The 26,418-nt window shown below is 41.9% G+C and overlaps 3 protein-coding genes across 3 annotated transcripts; all 3 read left to right on the forward strand.

The window, feature by feature from the left end:
• Positions 1–1,744: 1,744 nt before the first annotated feature.
• On the forward strand, positions 1,745–8,773 carry LOC149304870 (alpha-tectorin-like). Its single transcript, XM_089479143.1, has 7 exons — positions 1,745–1,754; positions 3,091–3,129; positions 3,728–3,858; positions 4,365–4,646; positions 6,635–6,772; positions 7,543–7,702; positions 8,604–8,773. Exons 1-7 carry the CDS (start codon positions 1,745–1,747, stop codon positions 8,771–8,773), a joined length of 930 nt encoding a protein of 309 aa, XP_089335269.1.
• A 2,585-nt stretch (positions 8,774–11,358) lies between these two features.
• Positions 11,359–21,174, forward strand: LOC149304871 (IgGFc-binding protein-like). Its single transcript, XM_089479145.1, has 8 exons — positions 11,359–11,688; positions 14,060–14,609; positions 15,649–16,280; positions 16,943–17,498; positions 18,096–18,269; positions 19,030–19,256; positions 19,791–20,077; positions 20,901–21,174. The coding sequence occupies exons 1-8, from the start codon at positions 11,359–11,361 to the stop codon at positions 21,172–21,174; spliced, it is 3,030 nt and encodes a 1,009-aa protein (XP_089335271.1).
• Positions 21,175–22,991: 1,817 nt separating this feature from the next.
• On the forward strand, positions 22,992–25,940 carry LOC149304872 (alpha-tectorin-like). The gene is made up of 4 exons (XM_089479146.1): positions 22,992–23,570; positions 23,690–24,254; positions 24,380–24,984; positions 25,929–25,940. The coding sequence occupies exons 1-4, from the start codon at positions 22,992–22,994 to the stop codon at positions 25,938–25,940; spliced, it is 1,761 nt and encodes a 586-aa protein (XP_089335272.1).
• The last annotated feature ends 478 nt before the right edge of the window (positions 25,941–26,418 follow it).

A 26,418-nucleotide genomic window follows, 5' to 3' on the forward strand; every position in this document is an offset into this window, starting at 1 on the left:
TCATACCTTTTGGAGGGGTGTAAGTGACATAACTTTAAAGACATTAGACAAAACCATCTCGGAATGCATATCTAAGAGGTGGATTGCAAAAGCGTCTCTGAGAGGTTGCACAACTATAGCAATAGCAATAACAAGCACATTTCTATACCGCTTATCAGTGCACTTAAGCACTCCCTAAGCAGTTTACAAAGTGTAAGCTAATTGCCCCAACAATCTGGGTACTCATTTTAGTGACCTCGGAAGGATGCAAGCCTGAGTCATGATGACAACCTTTCCACAGAGCACCATTTCAGTGCTGCACTGCATGGATGTCAGTATGGCATGTGCCATATGGATGGGCACGCACTTGGTAGAAAAAGAAGGGATTGGAGTGTGTGAATGCTTAGCCCTCCAGCAGCCCTACCACGCATGCAGGCCAGCATAAACTGCCGGTCTGTTGAGCCCGCTAGTCAGCATAGCCAGTGGTGAAGAATTCTGCGAGATGTAATCCAACAACATCTCAAGGACTGTACGATTCCCTTTCCTAGCCTAATCAATATAACAGAGAAGCCTTGTGTCTTTGAAATATGTTATATTTACAATTCCTAGAGGTATCCATCTGGTACTGGCAGAGACTTATGAGAATACGGGGGAACACTAAATTGAGGAAGACTGCAATAGAATGACAACTCGGGGTTTCTAGTGTGAAGACAATCTGACCCTTTCCCTTTGGCCCATCCCTGCAGCATTCACTACTTCCTTTGTGTATATTCTTATTAGGTACTAAATAGTTCTACTTTTTTTCCATGTCTAGCAGTTATTAAGCAGGAATTAAGACCTGGGCCTCCTAATCCAGCACTTTGAGGGACTACACCTCACTGTCTCAAATCTAACCTTTTTAAAGCTATATGAGAATAGCAAAACCTTCCACTTCTGCGGCTGTACATTGCCAATTCTATGTTACTACCTGTTTTCCTGGCCAAGTCTATCCATTATTATTACTTTCTTTAAAAGAAAAATTACTGTCTAGTTGGATATCTGTCCCCCGTGATTGCCAGGGATTGGGCATGGCTACAGTGGGTCAGTTAAAGCAGGTCGAAGGACAATATATTCCAGCCAAAATACTCCAGCCCAAATTGGATTGACAAATGAACCTATTCATTCCTATTTAAGAGTCCAGGATCTCTTCGTGCTTTCGCTACCTGGGTGAGCATGTATAAAACCCCCACAAACTGTAGGACGCGATCATGTGTGCAACAGGGACCTGTATCACAAATGTTCTGGAGATTTGTTTTGCAGACGTTCATGGGAGGCTGGTAAGTTTTGCTTTTGCAGCTAGAGTGAAATGATCAGAAGGATTCTTATTCGCTTGCAGAAATATTCATATTTCTATTCTTATGCTTTATCTGTCTCTCCAGTAAGAACTGCTATAGTGCAGTAGTTTCGTTTGTGAGGAAGGTTCAGGCTCAAATCTCCATTTATCCATTATACTACTCAAGTGACTTCTGAATCAGTTGTGCTTGCTTGTTTGAACTTGCATCAGAAGGTTGTTGGATGGATAGTGTGGGAGAGTTTTATTTCGTTTATCCCTACGTACAGTGCACCCTTGCTATCCATGGGGATCCATTCTGGATCCCCCCATGGATAGTAAAAAACACGGGACCTTAAGTCCCATTCTTCTCAATAAGCACATGCTCCCACTTGTGCTGCAGCATGTGCATGCGCCCATTCAGAAAGCCAGGGCTTGCTATTCGCAGAAGCTGAAATGGTGGATGGTAAGCCCACACTTGGTGTGGGCACACCATAAGTAGAAATTTGAAGCCACTGAATGTGTTAACCACCTTTTTATCATGTGGCATTAGTGAACCTTATAAATCTGATAATAGGTTATAATGCTGCCTAAACATTTTCAAAGTGACTTTTACAATATGAAATCACAATAACTTACTAATTCTTACGATCCGAACAGAGTTGCTCTCATAAGAAATTATGAAGAGGTTGGGAATAATGAGAGCGTACCTCCCTTTGGTTACAAACTTACTGGCACTGGGTGAGTACTGTATATCCCAACACATTTTAATGAGTTTTTTTCTCTTGCCAGAACTTTGAAAAATTAAGTTTTTGCATACAGTTTACAGAATTGCCACTCTTGAAAGCTCTGTTATTATTTTATTTTTTACTTGAGCTGTTAGGGGGGGGGGGGAAACCATCAAAAGAAGCCTGCCCAAGTCACCCATAATAAAAATTGTTTCTGAATACTATTGCTTCAGAATAAAGGGCTAGCTAAAGGTATTGTTGGATCCCAATTCCATCAGCCCTGTGCATGTGCTGTAATGGGCAAGAATGATGGGAGATGCAGTCAGGCAGCATCAGGTGGGTCACGATTCCACACTCATGGGCCCTTTCAAACTACATAAATATAGCACTAAGAGCCCACTTAAACTGGCAGGGCTTCATCTGATGAAATCCTGGGGTGTTTAGTCTGGTGAGATCCCTGATCACACTGGCTGAGAAGTCTAAATACTGCCCTCCTCCCCAATTACAAATTCCAGGATTCCATACGATGGAACAATGGCAGTTAAAGTGGTATATGGTGCTATATTTGTGTAGTGTGAAAGGGGCCATGATCTAAGTCTTACTTAGGTGTGATGCCTCCCAGGCTCAAATCCCAGATCTTGACTAAGGAACCAAAGCCTTAGGAGTTTATCACTCGGGAGGAATTTCCCTTAATTTTGAATGAAAAGAAAATGGGGCCAGAACGCATTCACGCGAATTTGCTACTTCAGCGAATTTATGTGAATTCGAATTGCGTTCAAACTGACTTCCCATTGCCCGAAAATAGCATGCCATTGCCTGAAATTGCGTGTGATCACCTCTCAGGCAATAATGTGAAACCCCATGATTGCGTTCAGACTGATTTCCCATTGCCCAAAATTGCGTGTGGTAGTCTATCACTCAATAATGTTAAACCCCATGATTGCATTTGGATTGCCATTGCATTATACTTCCAATTTACCTTGTCTGACAACGTCCATAGTCTTTATATCATAGTGTTACAATAATCTGCCACTGGGTAGGAGTCAGCTGTCACTAATGTTCTTCTAACTGTAGCATTACAGGTGTTGCCATTGGAACAAGTAGCTGATGCAGGTAAGTTAAACGTACAAAAGTCTATATCAGTGTTTCCCTCTTTCTCTGATTTTAAATTCTTTTTCTTGCCATTGGGCAGCCCAGAATGAAGTGGTGTTGTTAATAGCTGACTAGGCTTCATTGCTTCAACTTGCATATGTGGATAACTTTTTTTAATGCACTCTTGCACTGAAATTATATGTATATATGTGTGTGTGTGTGTGTGTGTGTGTGTGTTGACCCTGAATAGTATGGGGCTGGACAGATAGGTGGCATGCAGCTGCCCCTTTACTGCTGGATCGGTGCCACAGCAACCGCATGCTGCGGCACTGATCTGGCCTCTAGAGAGCACAAAAAAGGAGCCAGAAAACCAGGCCCCTTTTTGGGCCCCGTAAAAGTCATCATAGCCATGGCAGTGCTGCTTTGTGATGCCGTGCTGTCCAGAAGAGTGTGTGAAAATCATGATGTAGTGAGGTGGAGTCACGAACATCCAGCATGTGAATGTCGTGCTGTGGCTCCTCCAAAGGCTAGCACAAAGTGCCGGTCTTTAGAGCCCCACAATCCCCAGTATTCCTACCTACGATTACTTCTGGTTTTTATTGTCTTGTTTCCTCTTCAGACACACTGCTCTACCCTTTTGGTCCTAAATATCAAGACAGAAGCACCCCAAAAGCAGACGATGGAGCATCTCCCCAAATCTCAATCTACGAGTACTTCTACTTTTATGGCAAGAGATATAAGTCCCTTTATGTAAGTTGCATTCTGATGTTTTCCTGTGGCTTATTTTATCTATGATCCTAAGGGTTTCCTGATTGAAAACTGGGGAAGGCTCTTGTACCTTTGATGGTTGTGTAGAAGAGGGAATATCAGGTGTTACTGGTTGCACAACCAGGTAAACAAACACCACTGCTGAAAGTGTCCCATTTGTTCAACCACTAAAGGGTACAGGAGCCCTCTCCAGTTTTTACTCTGGCAATCCTAATTTGAAACACAGAGAATTAAATTCATCCTATAGTCCAAAAGTGGGGAACAATGTAGATCCTCCCAAGGTTGTTTTGGAATGGAATAGACTGAGTCCTTGGCCTTCATATGGCAAAATTTAGTTGCAGGTACTATTTGTGTATAGGATTTAGCATTTAGTCATGAGAAGCTACTGCTTGCTCTCTCCCAGCGACAGGTGATATACCTCATTGACTGTTTTGTTCTGAGTAGGTGAAAAATGGCAGGGAGGAAAATTCACTGTTCCATTCCCACAGGTGAACAATAATGGGGTGGTATCATTTGACAAACCTGTCAGCCAGTTCACTCCTGATCCTTTCCCCCTGACCGATGGCCGGGCTTTCGTGGCCCCATTTTGGGCTGATGTTGATAACCGTATCCAAGGTGAGGTGTATTACAGGCAGAGCCAAGACAAGAGGCTGTTGCAGAGAGTCACAGCAGACATCAACGCCTACTTCCCAAAGGAAAAGTTCATTGCGACTTGGGCCTTCGTGGCCACCTGGGACCGAGTGGCTTTTTACGGATCCTTGTCCTCCAAGGTAGGATTTTTTGAACCGTTCTCAATGGTGGACTGCCAGTAGGACAAATATTAGAACTACAGCTATCTCCCTGACCTGGATGGCTGCAAATATGACAGCGCTGACTATTCCTCATTAAAGACAACCTGAACATGAGTAGAAAATAAAGATATAGCCATGTTAGTCTGTATAAACAATATATATAGAGATTTTATAATGCCTTTAAGACTAACTGAAAGAAATAAGAAGTTCTACTTAAAGTCATAAAGGTGTTATAATATTGCTCTCTATATTGAACATGAGTAGTTATACATGTTTTAAATAGAAAAGCTTGAACTGGGGAAAAGTTGAGCATCCCCTATATGGGTTTGTAATAAAAGCACCAAGTTTGAACTGGGGAGACACAGGTTTTTTTCTTCCTTATATATCAGATAGATAGATAGATAGATAGATAGATAGATAGATAGATAGATAGATAGATCACTTGAAGTACTATGTACATTGATTTTGGAGCTGTGGGAAGATTTGACTCTCTATTGCACATTTTTTGCACACTTCAGAAAACTACCATGGCTTCAACAGCAACAGAAAAAAATGTGATGGGGCAAAGAAGGAAAGTGGGGTTGTGGAGTAAGGTCTTCAACAGCCATAAATAAAAACAGCATTCTCCACATGCAAACTGAGTTCTGTTCCATGTTCTATGCTTAATTTGTTTCTCTGAAATCTGGCCTGCATGCAATATGCCATAAATCTTGATTAAATGCCTTTTTAAGACTGTAAAGCTCTCAGGACACCATGACCAGATAGCTGAGTAGTTCTAACAGTTTTGCTTGCCAAAAGTAAAAATAATAAAATCAAGGGAGACATCAGGGGGGGAGCACTGATTTATTCCTTCTCCAGTTCACTGCGGTGTAAAAGGGAAAATGATATTCACTGTAGCCAAAATGACTGATTCCACTCTCATTATGCAGAGCTTTTGAAAAGTTCCTTTTTGGACTTGTGGCTGGCATCTTCAGAGAATGCCAGCCACAGATGCTGGTGAAACGTCAGGAATAAACTCCTTTAGAACGTGGCTACAGAGCCCGAAAAAGCCACAAAAAGTCATGGTAATAGTTGTGGCATCAAACAATTAGCAAAATTAAAAATTATACATTTAAGTTGTACTATCATGCACACAGCCTAGTGCATTTGCATATGCATTGTTTCATGTGGTTGAAGTGAAAATTTGGTGAAAGGTGATGTTTTTAAAATGTTTTTTTTTAAAAACAATTTAAATTTTAATTTGAAAAAAACCTGGGGACTCTCCTTTTTCTTCCCACTGAGCCTCACCCCATCTCTTCAGCACCAAAGCCTGTTTCTGCCCAAAGGCAGATGTTTGAGGAGCAGTGGTGTCATCCCCTCTTAGGATGTCAACTGGTGCGGTCTCCTAGTGGACAGCATAGCATTCCTCCTAGCAACAGAATAGCATTCCTCATAGCAGTGAGCAATAAACAAAATTACCGCACAGCCAGAATAAGTGTCCTATCTCTGATGGGATAAGGCTGCCTTAAGGGTTGCTATCAGGTGTTATCGAACACCAAAATGCCACACTTAGCCTGCCAATTTCTCATTCTTGAAAATCGGCAGGCTAAGTGCGCCTGGGGGACAGGTTGTAGTTGCCCGGCAGCATTGGTAGCATTTTGGTATGTGATATCACCCCATAGCAACCTGTAAGGTGACCTTATCCCACCAGGGATAGGACACTTATTTTGAGTGTATGATAATCTCCCAAGTTGACAGAGAAATGGATACAGGACTCAGGAAGAACTGTCAAGCAGGTTGCATTACTATTCCCAAACATGTGCTATCTGAGGCAGTTACCTTATAGAAGTGTCAGACACAAAGAACAGAAATTCAGTCAGAGATGGATTCAAAGGATTTGAGATGTGAGCAATCATTATAAACTCGTAATAGGGAACTGAATATTAGTGGCATCTATTCACTGTGCATGTGCTACCTGTTCTGTATAGGTGAACACATTCCAGGCTGTTTTAACCTCCAATGGTAAACAGTCTTTTGTTATACTGAACTACCAAGACATCCAGTGGATATCAGGGCAGGCAAGCGGTGGAGATGTTCACACTGGTTTGGAGGGCACACCTGCTCAGGTAGGTTCTACCAAAATTAAACATGCTATAGATGATGCTGGTCTTCCCATTTGACATGAATGTGTCCCTTCTTATGCTATCATTAACTACAAGTGCTGGATTAGATATAAGAATGACCGGATGATGTTATTTGGGCTGTGAGGATAGAAGCAGGTAGAGAAGGTGACCACTGTATGAAAAACATGAGGTTTGGCAATTAAACAGTTATGTTCCAAACATGAGGAAAGTATTTGCATTAATCAATAACCTTGTTATTAGGTGCAATGGAGGCAACTAGCTCAGTTGGCAGATATTCTGGAGCAGCAATGGCATCTTCTCAGCCATTTCCACAAGGCCACCCTGGCAGTTGAAATATTTTGGAAAATGGAGATTTGTGCGCACAAAGGAGCCAACTAGTTTAATGGGTGCATGGTCTGTACTGCACCCATTAAACAAGTTGGCTCCTTTTAGATATGGTGGAAGATGCTACTCTGCTTACAATGACAACCCCCTTATATGCCATCCAACCTCTGTTTAAATACCTCCAAAGAAGGAGAGTCCATCGCACTCTTAGGCAGCCCATTCCATTTTCAAATAGGTTTTACATTTCTGTTATTAGATAACCTGCTTGTGCCATTTCAGAGCATCTCATTGTTTGTTACATGGTTGAAAGAAAAGAAGTGCTGTCTAGTTGACCATCTGTTCTGGAGACTACAAAAAGGAGAACTCTCAAGCTGAATCCATGGTTCTTTTCTCTCTCTCCCTCTCTCCTTTCCCCCCCGTCACATCAGGCTGGATTTAACGGTGGAGATGCTCACAACTACTTCAACATCCCTGGATCATGGACTCAGAACATCATTAACATCAGCTCAATGAGTAATATCATGGACCCTGGTCGCTGGGTTTTTGAAGTGGATGTCTTTGCAGTGCCCAATGGTTGTGTGTATGGAGGTATGTTAAATGCTCCTCAGAGAGATCAGAGGACAAACCATGAAGGATCCAGCTAAAAATTTCCCCATGCTAATTTATGTATCTGAATGAAAAATTCAGAGCTTAGAAGCAAGTAGCTACAACTACTGAGTCAGCTGTAATTAGTTATATTTCTCAGTAGTGAAAATATAGCTACCTTTTGTTATGATGACAGCTGAACGTAGGGTAACTTTACTCTTTGCAATGGGGGCATAACTTTAACTTTTTAATTACTTTTATAGCTAGTATAGCCTCAATAAACTGTAAAGAAGAAATAGAGATTGTCCAAATGATGGCTTACATTGTGCCTTATGCTTCTGCCCTGTGCTCTCTTGTGCATATTTTGCACCATGCAGTGTCCAGTTATTGTTATTTAACAACATATTAATTAAAATTAACTAACTAAACATAGGTTTTAGTAACTATCAGTTATTTTTAAGAAGTGCGAAGTAATGAGTTGCTTATTAAACCTGTAATTCTAATAGCAGCTAATTACTTTGTGTAGGAGGCTTATTACTTTAGCTGTAACTCTTTACATAACTTTCCATCTCTGCAAAATTTGTTAAGGATTAGCATAATTAAATATAAATATAGTCTGTCCCTGCATGGTGGACTGTTCTCCAGCAGTCCTTTATACAGAGAACTGTTCTCCACAACATAGTTTACATGGTCACCCTAGGCATATCCATCTTATTACCAATCAGCTGTCATAGCTCTGTCTTCCTATAACTAAGAATAGTGAGTGTTTGTACAGATGAGGTTTAACATGGCTCTTTTCTTTAACTGGGAAAATGCCTCTGGCTAAAAAGGTCATTTGTAAACCAATGTGGTCCAACATTTGTGGTCACTCTGTGTGGTTATATAACTTGTGTTTTTTCCCTAGCTAATTTCCTACCAGCCAGTACCAGCTTCTGGAGGGAGTCAGCCTGTGAGAAGAAGTGCCAGTGCACATCAACTGGGCATGGGGTGACATGCCAGACCAAGAGCTGTGCTACAGATGAAGTTTGCCAATCATCTTCCTGGTATCATGTATGCCAGCCTTTCCATCGGTAGGCACAGGGGAGAAACTCATTGAGTTCACATTTTTAAACAGGACTTACTTAATTTCACACTTTTTGGAACCGATATGTTAACTGAAATCTCAGCTGCCCACTGAAATTCACACTTCTGAATTTTGTGATGCAGTTGTTGTGTTATAGACTTTGTGTTATATACGTATTGTATGTATTTATGAATACTTTATCTTGGGACAAAGTATTCATAAATACATAATGGGTGAAAATAACATTAAAAGTGCATTGTGTGAGAAAAACTGCTTGCAAAAATGGTATATGGAGACATTAGAAAAAATGCAAAAATGTGAATATATATATATATATATATATATATATATATAGTTTGCATACAAATTTAAAAAAAACCCCACGAAAGTTCTTGTTAAACAAAGGTAGAGCTAGAAAAAGAGAAGCCAAAATTGACAGATTTGTCTATTCGTATCTATAGGGCATCCTGTCAAATCCTGAGTGGACGGCACTATATTACCTTTGATGGTCAACTGTACCACTTTCAGGGCAATTGTACTTATGTGCTCTCTCAGTTGTGCACATCCTCACATGACCACAGCTTGGAGCATTATCAAATAGAAGGAGAGATGCTAGGAAGTGGTCCGGACGCACCACGCATAAAGCACTTGCATATGGCAGTCTATGGACAGGACATTGTTATAATCACAAATTCCACTGGACTGGTCATGGTGAGTCACTGGATTTTAATATCCCAGATTTGGCCTCTGGACTAACTGCTCTCTTCATATGCTCTCTTTCTACAAGACTTTCTTCACTCCTATCTGTCTATCTATTCATCCATCATCCATCTTTTATGTGTATATTTTGTCACCCTTTCTGCATGGGTCTGATTCAGCATCCACTAGCAGTTGCAGTCTATCTTTAATTAATTTATTCAATTTGATTAATTTGAGAAAATATTCAACCTGGCCATGCGAGGGTGGTAACAGTGATATGTAGGACAAAGCACCGACTATACCAGTACTAACTATGGAGACCCAGCCAAAGTGAACTATATATCTGTTTATTTAGAAGAATAGAATGTAGCACACACAGAGAGATAACTCATTCAAAAGCACAGCATACAGAGTTAACTGAATATACAAACCTGAAAGAGGATAATAGAAACTGAGGGTTGGATGAGGCAATACATGCCTCTTCCTGAAGACAAAAGGTCCATGGAAAGTTGGGATGTATGAAGACACAAGCTGAGAGGTTTGGGCTGCATGATTCAGGAAAGCAATGCCCAAAACAGATGGGCCAAAAGAAGCAGCTTCTGGCTGCTTCAGGGACATAGCATTCAGATGATGCACACACACACACGCACACACACACACACACCAGATATCCCTGGCATTGGTCTCAATCTGGGTAAAGTCATATCATTTGGGAGTTTTGAATTTCATCAAAATTCTTTAAAATGTAATCTAGCTAAGACTTAACCAATAATGTTAATTCTCTTTTATTTTACTGAACTGCCTCCTAGATTAATGGGATAAAAGCACATCTTCCAGCGCGCCTTCTTGGTGGCAAAGTCCAAGTGCATCAGAGCGGCTTCTCTGTGAAGATAGTCACTGATCTGGGGATTGAAGTATCCTTCAATGGAAAACAACACATGGAGATTGCTGTTCCTGCCAGCTACTACAATGCTACTTGTGGCCTCTGTGGAACACTGAATGGAAACTCCGCAGATGACTTCTTGACATCAGAGGGATCCTTGGGGACTTCAGCTGCTCCGTTTGCTAGAAGCTGGCAGAAAAATGCTATCAAAGACCAGTGCGCGGAGATTCAGGAATTGCCACCTTGCTCCCCTACTGAACTAGCTCATTACTCAAGCCCAGAATATTGTGGCATTCTGAAAAAATCCCCAGGTCCTTTTGCAAACTGTGCACAAGCTCTCTCCAGCTTCATGGAAAGCTGCATGTATGATCTTTGCATGACTAGAGGCAACCGGATTGTACTGTGCAAAATGCTTCAGTTTTATGCTGAACTTTGTCAGGCAGACAACATCACAGTTGGCCAGTGGAGAACAGACACATCCTGTGGTGGGTAAAAAGCAACAACCTCAGGGACCCATGGCCACTATACAATTTTAGCACTATATTCCACTTTAATCACCAGGGCAACATCCCATGAAATCCTGAGATTGGCAGAGTTTTTTTTTTTGCAGGGGGTATTTAAAATTCTCCACTGGAGAGAACAGAGTGGGGCATTTGAATCCTGCCTCAGGTGAAGAAAAATCTTAGTCCTGTACTAATAGTCTTTTCTTTTCTTTTGTCTCCACATACATCTTTTCTCCATGAAGCAATCACCTGTCCAGAGAACAGCCATTATGAACCATGCTCTACAGCCTGCCCTGCTACCTGCATGGATTCCACAGCACCACTTTACTGTGTCAGTCCCTGCAGGGAAGGCTGCCCTTGCAACAGAGGGTACATTCTTAGCGGAGGAGCTTGTGTGCCTCTGAACCATTGTGGTTGCACACTGAATGGCCGGTATTACCATCTGGGCGATGAGGTCATCCTAACTGATAGCTGTGGCAAGAAATGCTCCTGTAGGCACCCTTCCCACCCCATGGAGTGCGAGGAGCATGCCTGTGGCACTCAGGAGACATGCAACATTGTAGATGGCATACTGGGCTGTTATCCAGTGAAATCTGGCCGGTCCTGGGTGTTTGGGGATCCACATTATGTCACATTTGATGGGGTAATGTTTGATTATGAAGGGACGTGCAAATACACCCTGAGCAAGTACTGCGGGCCATTAGGCAACCTCTCTGACTTCACCATCAAAGTGGAGAATGATCATCGTGGCTCCTTTGCAGCATCATGGACACATCTGGTAGAAATCGATGTCTATGGGGAGCACATTGCTATAGCGGCAGATGAGTATGGCAAAGTGCAGGTAGGAAAATTTAATCTTATTTATTTTGTACTGAAGTGGGTGGGGAGTAATTGTCCGAATGTGCAAACCCTTAAGCAAACAGGGGGTATCATACCCTGGGGAGAGGGACATGCTGAATGTGCCTCAAAATGTATATCCAAGAATAAACCTCTCTGTTGACATTATCTTACTGTTCATAAGATGCACATTCCAGCACAAGGTCAAGCATGTGCCAGCACTATAATACACACCTGTTACTGAACTTGCTTTTCCAAAGGAAAACAACAACAACAACAATGTATTTCTTTTGGAGAGCAAGAATATTCAAGACACTCCATGGATTAAAAGGAGAGAGGGAGAGAGAGAGAGAGAGCAAGGAATGGCAAAGAGGAAGCCTCTCTGAAAATAAAGGGATGGGTTTCACATAGCCCTCTGAGTTAGCTTGCTGTGGATTTCTCCTTTCTATTCCTTGCTTAGCTCTACTGGTGCTATTATTTACCACCGCTACTAACTCACTATTGCTTGATAGAAAAAGCACATTACTATTAAAAAATTAAAAGAGGAGAAAACAGACACTCTATTATAATCCTTTCAGTTATTCTCTGTGACAAATAGCCTTAATGTCTCTTTCACACTAAACAATTATAATAGTTTGATACACTTTAACTACCATAGCTGCATCCTATGGAATCCTGGGATTTGTAGTTTGGCAGAGAATATCTCATGAAATTCCAAATCCCAGGAATCCATAGGTTGCAGCCATGACAGTTTTAGTGGTATCAAAGTGCTACAATTGTGCAATGTGGAGGAGACCTGGGTAATTCAAACCACATCTGTGTTAATACCTCCATGTGAGGCATCTGTGAGTATTGTCAAAGTAGTGGCTTATAACAGGAAAATGACCAGCTCCCTTTCAGCATGGATACTGAATACAAGTATAGGCCCTGGGGTATCTGTGGAGCTGATCATGAAGGCTTTGGGCCTTTTGCATGCTTATTTCCTGAGCTAGCAGGGGATGTACACATGGACATTGCCTCTGGCATGAAAAATTGCTCTTTACCCAAATGGATTAGTCTTCAGGTCCAGGAGGGGGCTCAGTTCACAGAATGTGCCTCCACCCAAATTGGAATTCTCCCCTTCCTCACATACTACACTTCACATACTACACTACACTACCATTCATCACGTTCTCTGCTCTCTGTAGTATTTTCAGAGATGCTGTTGTGTGAAGCAGGTAGAGGAGAAATCTTTCCCCACCAGCCTAGCTGCACACACTTGAATCTGGATTGAAACCACTGTTTCTCGCATTCAATATCAAATATAGATGTGTAGTGGATCTTGAGTGAGACATCCCTTTGTTTTGCTGATACACTTGCATTTTGCTTGGAAACTGGACACTAGTTTTGGTAGCATATACAGAACATCCAAATTCTGGAGTATGATATATGCTAGAGGAACACATGCCTCCATTTTTATCTGTGAGCAGCAATGGGACAATAACAACTCACTGAAGGTCAGGATGAAAAATCTCTTCTCATTAATAAGTAAAACATCCATTTTTGAAATCAATTGTTCACACAGTCTTCAGAAGGATTGGCCAACTGCACAAGGGGTGAACTCATTTGTGGCTTCTTTGGTGCCATAACAATTTACTGTAAAGCAATTGCACTCTTTAATTTTTGTGAAGTAGTGGAAGAAATGGAACTCTTTGTTAAAGTTGTGGCGATGGTGGTTATGATTCAGAAGATTCCTTACCGTTGTGGTCACAGCTGCTAATGTACAGCTTACATCTCTTTGACCGAAATGTGGTCATAGAGAAAACCACATCATTAAATATTTATTAAAGTCATAAAGTGGTTGTCCCTTAAAATAGATTTCAATTAGTTCAGTTGCAATTTGTCCTCAGCGGTATAAACTGGACCAGCAAAAAAAGGTGCCCAAACAGGCATACTGGCTGCCCCATGTAAGGTTGTCTCTATCATTAGGAAGAATGAGGTGACTGCCTTAGTCATCTAGGAATGTGACACAGCAGCAGTGGCACTTCTTCAGTGAGTTGGTGTGGTGGTTTGAGTAATGGATTACAATTCTGGACACCAGGATTCAAACCCCTACTCACACTGCTGGGTGACTTTGGACAGGTCATATAGGTCCCCTCTTAGGGTTACAATAAGTCAGAAAACATCTTCAAGGCATACAGCAAACTTTGGAAGAGGAGTGCCAGTCCATTGTCATAATTAAGGTAAATGCTAAATTCTGGTCCCTTCAGCTGCTGCTTTACATGGCATGGGAGAGGCTCCATCTTGTTCTTCACTTCAGGCAGAGAAGGGTTTTGGACCAGCCTTTCCCCGGTTGATTAATAAATGAAACTTCCCTGCTTTTCATTCCATTCTAGGTGAACGGCATCCTAGTCAACCTGCCTGTTGTCCTCAGATCAGGGAAGGTCTATGCTTTCTACACTGGTTTCTCTGTCACTATCCAGACCGATTTTGGCCTTTCCATCTCCTATGACTGGTCTTATTTTCTGTCAGTTTCTATTCCCAAGACCTATTCTGGCTCACTCTGTGGCCTTAGTGGAAACTTCAATGGAAACCAGGATGATGACTTCAAAAGTCCAGATGGCACTCTGCTTCATGATGCTGTCACTTTCAGCGACAGCTGGAAAGAGGCCAGCTCGCCTTTCCATTGCACAGTTGTTGGGTTTCCACCACCCTGTGATCAAGCCCCATACAAGTCTTTCAGCTCCTGCGGCATCATCCGTGATCCAAGCGGGCCTTTTAGACTCTGCAGTAGTCCTGTGGTTTCTCGGGTTCTCTTTGAGAACTGTGTAAAGGACATGTGCATCACACATGGCAGCAGCTTGTGCAAGATCCTGGGCACTTATGCTCAGCAATGCCAAATTCGTGGAATCGCCATTCAGCCCTGGAGAGAGATAACTGGTTGTGGTAAGCAAAGGCCAGCCTTTTATTCCATGTAAGGATAATACCAGGCATTTGTACTAAGAGCTAGAGTGGTGTAGAAGCTAATATGGTGATAGTTGGTGGGGAGGTGAAGCCATTCCAGATACTGAATCACTGCAGTGGAGCTATCTAAGGTGGTGAACCTTTTTTGGAGCTAAGGTTCAGGACCTTGGACAACTCCTTTAAAACTGGATTCACCACTACTGTGACATGGGAGCCTGCAGCCATGCTAGTATGTTGGGTAGGGACTTGGGAGAACCAGGTTTTAGCCCCAAATGAGCCATAAAACTCTGGATGACTATGGGCCAGTCTCTTTTGTTTCTTCATCTTGAGTTGTCTCAGGGCTGTTGGGAAGACAGAATAGGAAATACATATGATTACAAGGAATTTTTTTTTTTGGCTATTATTGAAGAATTGGGGGGGTCAGAAAGCCTTGTTGATGTAATATAAATCACATAGAGATCCGCCAGCAGAATTTGTTGTTTCCTATCCTATCTTGTTTCTGAAGAACAGCTGCAGTAACCACTCTTACACACAGATAGTGTTTAGCATCTGAGTCAGTTCAACTCTTTTATTGCTTAAAATGGAGCAAATGGTGTTAAGGATGATGGGGATGTGTGATTCAGCTTTCCAGTGTGGGTTGTACTGTTCATTGGAGCTGGCCCTGATCCAGGGCCAGATTAAGTCATGCTGAGATCTTAAGCTCTGTAAAGTCTACGAGGACCTATAATATTAATAGAACTATGTAAAACTTGAAATTTAGAACCTTTTTTTTAACTTTGTGGAACACGATGGATTGCTAAAAAGACAAGTACATTAATCTGAGAGCAAATCAAGCCTTAAACTCTCGCTAGAAGCCTGAATGTCTAATCTGAGACTATAGTATGTCAAGAGATGACATGATTCCTTGCAGAGAAGATTTAAAAGGCCTTCACAATCTGAGATTCTAAACTATAGCTTACTTGTATATGAATCCAGCATTGTGTAGATGTATACTCAAAATGCTTGTACCTCTTTGTTTCAGAGTTGCCATGCCCTGCCAACAGCCACTATGAGCTCTGTGGACCTTCCTGCCCTGCTTCTTGTGCTGATCCAGCAGCTCCTCCCACCTGCCAGACTGGTTGTGTGGAAGGGTGTCATTGCAACCCTGGGCTTGTGAGGAGTGGCATAGAGTGTGTGCCTCAGGAGCAGTGTGGCTGCACTCACCATGGAAGATACTACCTGGCTGAGGAAACTTTCTGGGAAGGAGAAAGTTGTCAAAGTATCTGCAGATGTAATGGCACCACCCATACCATTGAGTGTGCCAGCTCCTCCTGTGGCCCTGAAGAATTTTGTGGCATTCAGAAAGGAATCTATGGGTGCCACATGTTGTCAAATGGCCTCTGTTGGGCTTCAGGATATCTCCACTATGTGACATTTGATGGGAAGCATTATAACTTCCAGGGTACCTGCAGATATATCTTTGCAGAATGGTGTGGGACAGCTGCATCTTTACCCTATTTTAGGATTGAAGTGAAGAACGAGAAACTACCCAACAAGCCTCTACCTGTGACATCAGAGGTGTTGATACAGGTGAACACCCATAAGATACGTCTTCAAAGGTGGCTCCAGGAATCCATCCAGGTAAAGAAAATTATGCAACATTGGATGCATAAGGTTCCCCTTTGCCAAGGATCCACTTAACCATTCTATATGTATGAATTCTGGATTGGAAGTGGGAAAATCTTAACTAGTCCTGGGGCAGAATCATGCTCCTTTTTCAGAGGCAAATCCAATGGGTTGAGCAATATTGGATGCATAAGGTTCCCCTTTGCCAAGGACTTAACCATTCTATATGTAGAGAGGAGCTTGGAAAGTTCCTATTTAGTAGCAATCCAGTCCTATAAATAACTTTCATTATGCTGTTTGCAAATTATGCTGTCATTATTTGTTACAGTGACAGGCAACTCATCATATTACATGCTGAGCTAGGTATTACATTTTCATTGCTTTGGAGGAGCAAAAAAATAGGATTGTGCATTTTTTGACAGATTTTTACTCCATTCCTATTCTTACAAGTGATGTATAGGCCTTTGACATAGTGTGATTATCTTTATCAAATTTTATTTCATCTAATTGTCTATAAGTGAACCAGTGAGTTTTGGGACTGGATTTGGATTCTTTCCAGTCTAATAAATCTTGATACCTTATCCAGACGCCTTCAAGTAATTTCTCTTTTCAGAAAGGTTTGTGTAGGGTGCAAGGAACAGTGTTTCTTTCTTTCTTTTTATAACCCTGCAACCTAATCTAGTGATCCAATTCTTGCTTGTTTTAATCAGATTGATGGAGTAGCTGTGAACCTCCCAGCAAATCTCAACCAAGGAGAAACAGTTATTTATCCAGATGGAATATATACAGTAATGAAAACAAAGTTTGGTTTGACCCTGAGCTATGATATGGACCATAGCGTCTTTGTCACCATCCCCTTTCAATATATGAACCAGACCTGTGGGCTTTGTGGGAACTACAACGGAGATGCAGATGATGATTTTGTGATGCCAGATGGTTCCCTGGGGAAGGACACTTTCCATTTTGCAATGGGCTGGAAATCAAACACCATTCCTGGTTGCGATGATGTCTTCTATCCTGAGTGCCTTGAGAAAAATCTGCTCATGCAGGCGAAATACAAATGCTGGATTATCCAAAATCCCCATGGACCATTTGCTCCTTGCCACGCTCAAATTAACCCTGAGCCCTTTATGTCCAATTGCATATTAGATCTCTGCCTTTCGCCAGGGGACAGCAATATCCTTTGTCAGTCTATTCAGAACTATGCAGCAGTCTGCCAGAGAGCAAACCTAAAGATCTCCGCCTGGAGGAACACATCTTTTTGCTGTATGTATCTCAAGTGTGCATTAGACATGATTTTCTTCTCTATGTGGACTGATGTGCAAAAATATGCCCACAACAGGGTGGCGGCGAGATTACATATTGCATTACATTATTCTGGATATGAACTGATCCAACCTGAAGGTGCATCATAGATTTAATTGCCCATGAAACTTCCTCAATCTGGCGTCCTCCAGATGTTTTGGATTTTATCTCTCATGTGTTTTGGCCAGGGATGAAGTTCAAAACATCTGGAAGGCAAAAAGATTGGAGAAAGCTCATGAATGTTCCTTGACGTGATGTGTATTTATGGAAGTTCTTTTCAAATGTCCAAAAAAACCCCTGAGAGCATGGAATATAAGAGCTTTGCTGACTTGCCATCTTGTTTCCTTGTTTGTTTGTTTAATATCTTGCCTTTCCATCAGCACAGGACCCAAAATGACTTAACTTGGTGTGAGTTCAGTGGCCCATTAGAAGCTTTGAGTAAACTGCCACTGGAGAAACAATCATTTGCAGGGGCCTTTTGACATTAGATAGAGGTTTCTCAACCCTGGTGTAACAAGAACAACTGCCTTCTATCTAATCCTTATCTTTTTGCTATAGATCTCCAGTGTCCAGAGCACAGTCACTATGAGCTCTGCGCTGCTTCTGTGAGTGCCCTCTGCTCCAGAACTTGGCTTCAGGACTTTAAGGGCTCCTCATGCTCTGAAGGATGTTTCTGTGATAATGGATACTTTTGGAGTGGCAACCAGTGTGTCCTGTCAGAGCGGTGTGGATGTGAGCACAATGGGCATTACTATAAAGTGAGCTTCTTGTTGTTGTGTGCCTTCAAATCACTTCTGACTTCTGGTTGATTCTATGGGGAATCTATCACAACAGAGTAGATTTGCTCTTGCCTTCCTCTGAGGCTGAGAGAATGTGACTTGTTCAAATTCACCTTATGGGTTTCCATAGCTGTGTGGAGATTCAAGCTCTGATTTCCCAGTAATCTACTACAATACAGTCGGCCTTCCATATCCATGCATTCTGCATCCATAATTTCAACTAATCATGGTTCAAAAATGTTCACACCAAAAATAATCCTAAAAGCAAACCTTGATTTTCCCATTTATAAGGGATGCCATTTTATTATGCTATTGTATATAATGGGACTTGAGCATCTATAGATTTTGATATCTACAGGGGGTCCCAGATCCAAACCCTGGCAGATAATGAGGACCCACTGTACTCAAACCACAATGCTGGCTCCCATAAAGTCAGCTGGTTGTCTTCTTTTATCAAAATCCAAGCCTTTGTAATGCACCATAAATACTGGGGAGGGGTTAGTAAGTGTGATTATAATATTGCTCCTGATAATCAAAAAGCCCTGGGCATTGGTGCTGTGGGCCCTAGATCTCTGCCAACACTGGAATTATTCCTGTGGGTTTATGGATAGTCATAACTATCTTCTTCTTCCAGGTTGGAGACCTTATATGGTTACCCAGCTGTACTAAAAAATGCAGCTGTGTCTCCCATGGCAATTTCCATTGTTTCCCAGCTAAGTGCACTCTGCCACAGCAATGTACCCTGAAGAATGGACGGATGGGTTGCCACACTCTCTTGACCACTTGTGTTGTGACAGGGGATCCTCACTACTTCACCTTCGATGGAGCCGTGGCACATTTCCAGGGTGCCTGTGACTACGAAGTTTCTCACACTTGCAACTCCTCTCGGGATTTCTCCTTCCGGATTGTCACAGGAAACAGAAACTTCCAGAATCCCAGAGTATCCTTTCTTTACCGAGTGGAAATCTGGTTATACACCCCCCAGTCACATTTTCATGTTGTTCTGGAGAGAGGCAAAGCTGCCCATGTGAGTTGGTGCTCCAGGTTAATTACAATTAGGGCTGCTAGCTTTAATTGGGTTAAATTGTGTGTGTGTGTATGAAGACTGGCGCACTCTTTTTAAATCGTCTTATCCCCAACAGGAAAGAGGTACATTTAAATTTACAAAAGGGTTTTATCACATTCACCCATGGCGAGGTGAATGCACTAATCTCCCATGTGCCTTCAAGTAGCCTGTCAACTCATAGTGACCTGATGAATTTCATAGGGGTTTCTTAGGTAAGGAATACTCAGAGGTGGGCTTTCTAGACAAGCTCCATGTGCTCTGGGATGGTCAACTGTTTATACATTGAATAAACAGTTGACCATCCCAGAGCACACGGAGCTTGTCTTCTCATTGTTTTTAGCACTACAGAAGAAGCCACATCCTCCTTTCCTTCCTCTCTCTTATTTTCTTTTGCATTTCCACCACTAGGTTAATGGTAGAAGGACCCAATTACCAGCCCATATCGGCTCCATTGCTGTGATCCTCAGACAGAGGCACCTGTTGACCATCAAAACAAAAGTAAACGTTGAGATCCAGTTCAATGGGGTCAGTACCGCTTTCATACATGTGGGTCCAGAGTATCAGAATCAACTTTGTGGGATGTGTGGAAATTTCAATGGCGATGCCACTGATGATAAAGTCCTGCCCAGTGGAGAGAGAGCTCTGGATGATGCAAATTTTGGGAATGCCTGGATATCAAACACCAGCCACACAGGGTAGGTGAATTTATCACTAGAAACTACTACAAAGTTACTTTGGAATCTACAGTAACTATTAATTTATAGCCCACATTCCATGGAACCTCCTCTTAGGAAGCATGTATTTTTCCTGACCTTGGCAAAGAATATAGGAGACAACAGTGGGGATCCCATACTGGGTGGTACACCCAGTTGGGGGGGGGGGAGGGAGTACTGGGGGGGCTGAACTTTCAGGTGGGACTTCTGGGGCCATGGAAACAGCCACCTGACATCTTGGCTGGAGTCCCCCCCAAGGCCCAGAGCAATACCCGCGCAGCCCTGAGGGGCATCCATGCAGCCCAAGGAGTGCCTGCAGGGAGTAGGAGGCTGACCAGGTGTCAGTCCCCTCTTCTGGGGTGTTGTACCCCTTTCTGGGGGGTGTCACCTGGTGCAGCCCGTATCTCCTAGTGACACCATTGGGAGACAATAAGATTATTGTGCTACTTGGACTGCTTGTGCTTGATGCTAAACCATCAATGTACAGGTATACATTCATAAAGGTAATATTCTGAGAATAGTGGTATCAGATGATGATTACGACATTATTGCATTTATTAATAAGTTAAATAATTTAATAAATAATTCATCCAGTCCTCCTTTCTGCACCCCAATCCTTTATCCCAGTCTGTCCCAACCTGATCCCTTCCAGGAGTGCCAGATCACAACCGCTATCATCCACAAATCTGCTGGCTAGGGATGGTGGAAACTGTAGTCCAGTGCATCTGGAGGGCACGAGGTTTGGAAAAATACCTTTGGCTTGTGATGTTTTGTCTTGCATTTGTTCTCTGCGCGATTCTTTCAGGTGTAAGAATGATACAGAGGACCTCATTCCTTGTCCAGAAAAATCCAAGTATGAGCAGATGTGTGCCATTCTAATCAAAACCCCGGGACCTTTCTCTGAGTGTCACTGGTACAAAAGCCCAGATCCCTACTATGAATCCTGTATTTATGACCTCTGCCAGTATGGTCTGAGCAATCGCATGCTCTGCACAGCTATAGAAGCCTATGACGAGATGTGCACCATTGTTGGTGTGAAGGTGGTGAATTGGCGTCGAGAGTCAGGATGCAGTAAGTAGATGAGTGCTTATTCCATGCTGAAATGTCTTCAGATTAGGCCAATGGTTCCCTTTTTCAGGAGAGCCAGGGACAGGCGAAGACATTCTGCTGCCTGAGTAAAAAAATTAGGATACCATACCCCCTCTTATTCCATGTCCAAAAGCCAGTTGGATTGGGAGTTGAGTCGTTCTTCAACTCTCATGATTTCACACCATCCAACTATCCTGATTTGGTAGCGACAATCCAGATTAATGCTTTGTCACCTCACTTTTCAGCTGCTTTTAAAATGTCCCAGTTTCTGTCTCCTCCCACTTTCCTCCCTTATTCTTGGTTTATCTCAATTGCTGCAATCTGGATTAAAAGTGCAAAAGTAGTTTGCAGCCAGTTAACCCAGAAGCAAGAAGAGTGAAGGAAGCAGAATCTTGGCCTTCCCAGTAGATTCAGGCATAAGCCAACTGCTGCAGCCTCTCCAAGCTTGTGTATTTTTCCTCACTTACTTTTGCTGTCTTTATTACACTGTTAATATTTACACTGTTTGGCGACACATGGTTTTCATCTGTGATATGCTGGAAGGTGTGTGACATGGGATAGGATCCATCATCACAGCTGAAGGAAACAGTGGCCCTTTACACCACACAGATATAGCACTTCAGCTGTCATGATGGCATCCTAAGGAAACCTGGAGTGTATAGTTTGGTGATGCAATAAAGTTCTCTGGCTGAGAATTTTAAATGCCCCTTTCTAAACTGCAAATCCCAGAATCCCAAAGGAAATTATCATACCAGTTCAAGTAGAATCATAATGCTATGCTTTCCTAATGTAAAAGGTAGGCTGCAGCTGTCTCATTCAACAATCTGAGGGTGTCTTCTAGCATTCACTGCCTGAGCTGACTGCCTCGCTTGTCTTAATGGTAAGGCTGGCCCCAGTGAGAGCTGTCTCAGTTGTTCCTGAGCTCTGCTGCCAGAGATCCTGATTGTAGTGTCAGCACTTTGTGTTTAACTTGGTCTTACATTTATTATTATGCACCATTTGTAAGCCTCCAAGAGCCTCTTATCCATTGAGAATCATAGTAGTTTTGTATGTTTCAGAAACAGAATATAAAAAGTATAACAAGAACAACATTTTAAAGTAGCATCAGGAAAGGTGTGTGTAAGCAGGCATGTGGGTCTTTGCACAAATAGGCAAAGCAAGCCCCAAAATCACTCTGAATCTGAATGGCCTTTTACAGGAAAATCACATAGCCAGTTCCCATGGTAGCATGACTAAGAAACACAGTCAGCACAGAGCTTTGCAGGTAGAGAGCAGGTTTCATTACATATGGCTGGCATCCCTAGAGGTTACTATGACAGCATGTTCCCCTGCCATTTGTAGGATTTTGAGGCCTCTTGTCAAGAAATGTAACATGCATTCATTATGGCTGTTATTAAATGCAATATGCATTTGTAATGAGCACGTAATATGATTGCAGGAACCTAAATACAACAATTCTATTAGGTATGAACCTAAATGCAACAATACACCATAATTCTATTTGCTAAATATGTAGAGGATCTCAGAATCAAGGTGGTGAGAGAATTTTATACTTTGTGTTTTAATGAAGTATGTGTATATATATACATTTTCAAATATGTTATATCTCTATATGGAATGTCTATGCCTGGTGAGAACAGTAATGATTTTTAAAATTAAAAAATGCCTGTGGTAAATGCAAATTAAAAAGGGGGTGATATTAAAAATTAGCACATTAATGTTTTAAGCCTGACCACCATGGCTTCCAAAAAATTAATCTCTCTCTCTTTCTTCCTCCCCACTGCCAGGTGTCAACTGTCCAGCCAACATGTACTATGACTTCTGTGGTTCAGCTTGTCCAGCCACATGTGCCAACCTCAGTGCACCTGCCCACTGCAAAAAGTCCTGTGTCATGGGCTGCTTTTGCCGAGAAGGATATGTTTTGAAATCTGGGGTCTGTGTCCCCCTGAAGTTGTGTGGTTGCACACTGCATGGCCGCTATTACAAGCTGGGAGATGAAGTGATCCTGACAGACACTTGCAGCAAGAAATGTTCCTGCAGACATCCTGCTAGCACCATGGAATGTCAGGAGCATGCCTGTGAGACACTGGAAATATGTAAAGTTGTAGATGACCGACGAGGTTGTTATCCTGTGAATTTTGCCATCATGCGGATACAGAGTCCTGGTCACTATAATACCTTTGATGGCTTTTCCTTTGTGTATCAAGGAGCCTGTCTAAGCACTCTGGCTACATACTGTGGCCCACCAGGCAAGCTACCAAGGTTCACCATCAAAATCCTCAATACACATAGAAGCTCCATTGCAGTAGCTTGGATCAAGGTGCTGGAACTGCATATCTATGGGGCAAAAATTACTATAGCAGCAGGACAGCGTGGCAGAATAAAGGTAAGCCTTTCTGCATACTTCATCTCTCTGTATTCTATGAGTCGTAGTCCACCAAAGGTACTTTTCCAATCGCTGCACAGATGTCCTTAGAAATTTCTTGCTTCTATCCTTTTCCTTAGGTGAATGGCCTTCTGATGAACCTGCCCATCATGCTTGCGTCAGGGAAACTCTATGCCTATTACACTGGATCTGCTGTCCTCATCCAGACTGATTTTCGTCTCTCTATTTCCTATGACTGGGCTTACTATGTGTCTGTTTCCATTCCTGAGACCTATTCTGGATCCCTCTGTGGCCTTGGTGGAGATTTTAATGGCATTCCCTACGATGACTTCAGGACCCCCGATGGCACTCTGGTTCAGGATGCTGTGGATTTTGGCAATAGTTGGAAGGATGCCAGTTCTTCCTTCCATTGCACAGCTGTTGGGCACCTATCTATGTGTAGTGAAACAGAATTAGCTCAATACAGGTCATCCGTTTACTGTGGAATCATTGGTGATGAGAGTGGGCCATTTAAAGACTGTATGGACCCAGCAGATTCTCAGATCTACATGGAGAGCTGTGTGAGGGACATATGTGCCACCCAGGGTAGCCACCAGACTCTGTGTGTGGCACTGCAGAGATACGCCCAGAGATGTCAAGATCAGTACATCAACATTCAGCCATGGAGACAAATAACTGGATGCGGTAGGCAATTTTCAGTTCAAAAAACCTGCCAATCTATACATGATTCTATGATTTCCCTTCAAAGAAAAAGTCCTCTGGCACATTTCTTCATCATTATTTTAATATTATGCTCTATCTTTTTTTAGAATTGGCCTGCCCTGCAAATAGCCATTATGTACTCTGTGGAAATCCCTGCCCTCCTTCTTGTGCCCATCCATTGGGGCCCGACACCTGCCACGATTTCCCATGTGTAGAAGGATGCCAGTGTGAACCCGGGTTTGTGCTAAGTGGCACCGACTGTGTACCTTTGGAGCAGTGTGGCTGCAGTTACAAGGGCCGATATTACCTGAAAGGAGAGACATTCTTCTTGGAAGGAGAAGATTGCCAGAATATGTACCAATGTGATGGAACTATCAAAGCCACTGAAGGCGCTGGGTCCCTGTGTAGCTCTGGGCAATTCTGTGGCATCCGGAAGGGTGTGTATGGGTGCCATGCTTTGCCAGATGGCATCTGTCAGGTGTCTGGGTTTCTCCACTACACCACTTTTGATGGACACCACTATAGTTTCCAGGGGAGCTCCACATTTGTCTTGATGGAACTGTGTAAGGTATCTGAATCTTCACCCTCTTTTAGAATTGAGGTGAAAAATGAGATGCTGCCTAGGGGTCCTTTATCCATGACTTCAGAGGTGTTTGTGCTGATAAACAGCACAAAGATATATCTGCAGAGAGGACATCATGGGACTGTCATGGTAATGGCATTTTTCATTTTCATAGTCTGAATTATCTTTTCTTAGTATGTTTGCTGTATTCCGCTACATTCCACTAAAAGCAGTTAAAATGAAATTTATAAGATAACTGAATCTATCACATGTAAGCCAATAGTATAAGATATCTTTGAGTCAAGACAAATATAAATTTTAAAATGCCCGAAACAAAAATCAGTTCTCTTGTAAAATGTTCCTTTTTAATTTTTTAAAATGCTTTCTGTTAGCTATTATTTGAACTTTTTATTAGTTATTACTCTTACAACACAATATATAAAAACATACATACAAACATAGAAAATTTGGACAACATTTATAACATCTACACACTCCATCATATCTTATTCCTTCATTTAACTTAACTTTCATTCTTCACTCATTATCTCCTGTACTTACAGTCTTTCCAGTTTCTTTTCCTAGCTTATAAATGTGATTTGTCTTTCACTGAATAATTCTTCTGTTTGTCTCACTATTCTCTGCTATTCTTAACTGTTTCCCCCTTTCTTTAATATTCCTTGTATCTATTAGATATTCCTTAAATCTATCCTTTAACTCTTCTCTGTCTATACCTCTTTATTTTCTTAGCTTCTTGCTTGTTTTCTTGTTAACTTCCAAGTTTGTTTTCATACCTGCCTTTCTTTTCTTTTCCTTTTTCTATTTTTAAAAAAGTTTTAGTTCTTAATTCTTAATTTTGATGTTCGTTGCTGTTATCTGTTTATTGTTATTTTTTGACCTATTATTATTCCTTCTCAAAGATCTTTGTTGCTAACTTTCCCCATTTCTGTTCTAAATGTAAGACTTTATCCCAGTCCTCAAGATATTTATCCGATCTTTCATTTTTGTATTCTCCTAGTCTTCCTGTCCAACTTTCTTGCTTCCAATGGTTTTAAGACCCATTCTTCTGTATCTGGCCCTTTTTCTTTTTTCAGCTATGTAGATGACATCACATTACTAGCAAATAATAGTTAAGGCTTGGAATGATTGCTGAAGAAAGTCAAGAAAGAAAGTGTAAGGCAGGTTTACAGTTGAACATAAGAACAAAAATTATAACCACAGGTGACTCACAAAACTTTAAAATTGACAAAGAAGACATTGACGTAGTTCAAGATTCTTCATACTTTGACTGAGGCATTAATGAGAATGGAGACTGCAGTCAAGAAATGAGAAGACTGGGTATCCATTAGCCATTAGAAAAGCCATAAAAAGTAGAAAACGTGAAAGGGAGGAATATATGGTAACAGTTTAACACTAACCCATCCTGAACGGTAAAATATATACTTTTCTTAGGATCACCTATAAATTCACTAAATGTGCAAGCTTTTGCGTAGCCCAGAGCTCTGTATCGGGCTTAACAATTTGGGCAGAAGGAAGGATGGAAGTCAAAAAAGTGTTTTGGATGAATATTTCAAGGCATTCCAA

Source organism: Sceloporus occidentalis, unplaced genomic scaffold (assembly GCF_023333645.1).
Source record: "Sceloporus occidentalis isolate IW3139 unplaced genomic scaffold, rSceOcc1.0.p SCAF_13, whole genome shotgun sequence".
In the NCBI taxonomy this organism is placed as follows: domain Eukaryota; kingdom Metazoa; phylum Chordata; class Lepidosauria; order Squamata; family Phrynosomatidae; genus Sceloporus; species Sceloporus occidentalis.